At 35.3% G+C, this 4162-nt stretch overlaps 1 protein-coding gene across 3 annotated transcripts in view; it reads left to right on the top strand.

The window, feature by feature from the left end:
• Nucleotides 1-4162, top strand: part of tox (thymocyte selection-associated high mobility group box) — a 50382-nt gene that overhangs the window by 18058 nt on the left and 28162 nt on the right. For all 3 annotated transcript variants that reach the window (XM_014018954.1, XM_014018953.1, XM_014018952.1), the window contains one exon: nt 1379-1444. In XM_014018954.1, the coding sequence (XP_013874408.1) occupies nt 1379-1444 (66 nt within the window). The remainder of the gene's footprint in view (nt 1-1378; nt 1445-4162) is intronic.

The raw sequence follows: 4162 nt of genomic DNA, 5'->3' as shown, positions 1-4162 counted from the left end.
GTGTGTGTGTGTGTGTGTGTGTGTGTGTGTGTGTGTGTGTGTGTGTAAGTTAGTGCTTTGCTTCTCCCCACCTGTTCAAATGTCCTCTTGTGTTTGTCAACTGAAACAATGATTATGTACTCAAGGTACCTAGAAATATTTGACTATGGGTTACAGATGCAAACGATGGATTTGTTTATTTTTTTCCTTATTTGGGATGTGGGGTTTGATTCGTAAGAGTAACAAATATTATAAGTTTTTAATGTTCAGATATCTAAAGCAATCAAATATACTTTTAAACTAGGCTGAAGTGATATAACTAGCCATACAGCTAAAAGTTATGACATTTTTAGATTTATGTAACTCTAACAATAACAGACAATTAACTATTAATTTGTTAAAGTATTGAGGAATGTTTTTCAGGTTGTTGTTTATGTCAGAACTGTTACAACCTGCAGTGCATAGTGACATTAAGGGTGAAATGATACTTGTGTTTGTACTGAACTGTTATAACCCAAACATCTGGGATAAGTACTGAGAACCAGATGGAGAATATGTTAGTCACCACTACCGTTTAGAAAGGGTATAAAGTGGAGTTTAGATATATCTCTACAGTAACAGTACTGACAGATTGTAGATTATTCACTGTACCATTGTTACCTTTGTTACCATTTTGCAGTTACGTACTAGCAGCACTGTTAGTCAGTCTGTTATTGTTACCAATATGCACATCTTCCTAGAAACACTGTAACCAGTAGCTTTAGTRGCTTTAATGGTAACAGTGTTGCTGGTAAGTTTAGCTAAAATACAAGGAAATGGATGACAGTGTGTACACTGTACGTCATGTCCTGTTGAAGAAATAAATGAGAAGCATGACATAAWGAAACTGCCTGCAGTGACAATTAAACTTGAGGACAAGTTAAACAGAAAGAAGGGACTCTGCAGGAGAAAGTGTGGTACAGATGATAAAGAAAATGGRAGGTATATTAAAGACCATGGTGCACTACTTGCCTTCTTTTTGTGTCTTTATTTATTACAGAACTAGTTTRGAAATATCTGTGACTTACATTTTGTACTCTAAACAGTTTATTTTGTTTTACACTCAGATTTATTTTAAGATTTTCTGGGGGAGGTTTAGGCTCTCAAAACCGKTGGCAATTCTTTTTAGCTTGAAACACTATAATCTGTGGTTGATTTTTGTTCTATCTGTCATCACAGACATGAACTAGAAGAACKCTGCAATGACTTTTAGTGTCAGAAGAAGAACGCAGATAGAAAATAGGCTGGCTGCTTGCCAGTTAATCTGTTACCTCCATCTCACTCACGGCTGCCTGTGCTGCGTTTGCAGTGTTTGATTTTAGTTTGTTGACATTGTTACTCTTGCTTTTGTTCTCTCCAGCTGGATGGGGACACCATGTTCCTGGGTATGCCAGAAGCAGGCCTTGACTTCACCTCGACCAATCAGGTTAGTGTGTGTACCATGCAGTTTGTTTATTTTTGTGCGCAAGATACAAAAAAGAAGATATCCCTGTAAATTAGTCTTTGTGACATCTTCTAGTTTCAGATGGCATCAAGCTATTTTCTGATTTAGCTGTGCAACATGTACAGTAGAGAACCAGCTGTGGAAAAAAATGTACATGTGGGGAAAAAAATCAAAACTGCATAGAAACAACCCTGATAGGATTAAATGCTGAGTGTCATTTTGTTAGAATGACACAGGATGTTGTTTGACTTCTCTCTAATAAAATGCGGTTACACATCTTTGAGCAACCTTTGCTGAAGCAAACCAAAAAAAAAGAGAAAAATGCAGTAAAATATTGGTCTTAACCATCAAAATCTCTGTTACACAGTAGGGTATGACATTTGCAATGTTCAAAGAACCATATGACTACAGTCATCARTAAAGTTGGTGTTCAGATACTTTTTGATGCATTGATGATAAAAATTTTCTTGACTTTTTTCTTGTAAGATCATTTGATCATTCCCCATTTTGCCTTTGAGCTCACCTTTGGCCATTTCAGGCTTATTTATTTCCAGTTATATTAAACAAACTTCCTCCCTGTTCTGTTTTATAAATCAATATCACTCACAGCTCACAGCAAGAGGCATCACAGTGTACTTCGATCTCCAAACTCTCTCATTTCTTTGACTAATCGAGAACTGCTGCTTCTGATGTGCCRTTTGTGATTGTTGAACATGTGTGTATAGAAGCCAGAACAATATTTTAGTTTCTCTTTTCATACACTTTACTCTTACTTGCCTTTAAAATATWAAAAAACAGACTTCTTCTGTAGTTATATTGGCATGTGACAGTGTTGATTGTTTTGTCAAAAGAAAGAATGTTATTTTGGTTTAAGACAAGGCCACAGCTTTTATTCTTTTTCAAATTGACGTTTTCCATGCTCATAACTTGTAATTATACTGATAATCAAAATGATAGTAGCTGATAATAATATGATTACTGCCATATCAAGCATTTTAGAAAAAAAGGCATTTGGTGATGAACTGCTTGTGGCAAATGGATGGAAGTTACTTTAAGAAAACACGACGTTCATTACGTAAAAGTAGAGCTTTTCTTCAGAGAAGCTGATGTGTTTTCTGCTGCCACTCCTGTGCGATGACAAACAGAATAAAGTTTAGCTGCTTTTATATTACTTGAYGACAGCTCTGGAGCTGCGCTATACAGCAAACAGTTTTTCTTAATGCAACTGCATTCAGAATAAAGCTTCCCGGGGCCAGACGTTAAAGCTTACTATGAGTGTTTGTTAGTGCAGAATTACCTCACCACTGAGGAAAGCCCATATTAATAAGAAGTACTACTACATTATTCATAAAGAAGCATATAGAGAATATTGTGGGGCGTAGAGCTGAATGATTTGATGTTTTATTCATAGTGTTGTTCTGTAGTAGGGAGCGGTGAGTGGAATAAGAATTTATGGCTTTATTATTGAAGTACCATTTCTTCCATAAAGTCAGAGGTTGTTATGATGAATATGATCAATTTAAGTCCAGTCTGACTCTCATCCTTCTCATTCTTTTAATGTCTTAATGCACAAGAAGAGACTGAACTGCTTTAAAGCTGAAATATGGAGACTGTAGACATAAACAGAGTGCAATGTTTTTTCAGAGAGAGATATAGATTGTCATTTTATAATCCAGTACAGTTTTACACATTCAGACCTGTCATACGAAGCATCTGTGTTTGATCAATGCTGGCCTGCTTTGGTAAATTCTGTTCCTTTTATTAAAAGACTCTGCCTCTTGAGTTAAAATTATTAATGCTGTAAAACATTTATTTTCTTCTTGTTGTTTTTTTATGTTATGTCCCTTTTGTTTTGTTTTTTCATAAATATTTTTTACAAGTAACATTATTATATTAAACTTGAATACACAAAAACTGTCCAAAATCATGAATGTTGGGTTAATTGTTGGTTGAATTTGAAATCTGAGGATGAGTCCAGTGATGGTCTGCAACATGTCGATGGTTCACACTGCAGCCCCTTTAACCTGTTTATGACTGAAGATAGTTTAGAACAAATTAGGGCCACCATCTTGTTTTAGAAGTTTCTCTGCCCCATCCCACCTGAGTCAACGAGTGATAAACAAGCTTCTGTAGAACTTGAAGAGGTTATTCGGTCAATGGATCAGATATATTGGAGAAGGGAAACAAGCAAAATATGTAGGATAGACCAGGTTTGGACACCCCTGGTTTTAGACAAATTGTATTCCAATGAACAGAAAGTAGGGTTAGGGTTAATATATCTCGATCACAAACCATTGCAAAATACTGACTTTGAGCATACACATTAAAAACTATGAAAAGGTCGCTGATCTGACAGCACATGTGAACTGTAGTTCTTGTGGTTTGTACCTCAAATGTTGCTGTGCAGTTTTCACTGTGTGGGAAAAAAAAGTTCTGTTGCTTTGACCTTTTTGTCTGAGTAATATCTCTACATGCCACAAGTCAAAACTGTTTTCTGTAACTTAGAAATACGATAAGAATTGTGTAATTTTATTGTTTGGATTAGAAATTTTAGTTATAAAGAAATGTATGTCCTTGAAATAAAATAAAGTAATACAACTTTAAAACATTTGGTGTCAGTTCTCCAGCAGCAACAAAAAAGCAGATTTTCTTTGTTGTTTTAATGTGGCAGCATTTTATATATGTGTGTATATATATATA

This window comes from Austrofundulus limnaeus, unplaced genomic scaffold, assembly GCF_001266775.1.
Source record: "Austrofundulus limnaeus strain Quisiro unplaced genomic scaffold, Austrofundulus_limnaeus-1.0 Scaffold206, whole genome shotgun sequence".
NCBI lineage: Eukaryota > Metazoa > Chordata > Actinopteri > Cyprinodontiformes > Rivulidae > Austrofundulus > Austrofundulus limnaeus.
Note: the sequence above shows the minus strand (reverse complement) of the source record. Positions and strands in the feature narration are given on the sequence as shown.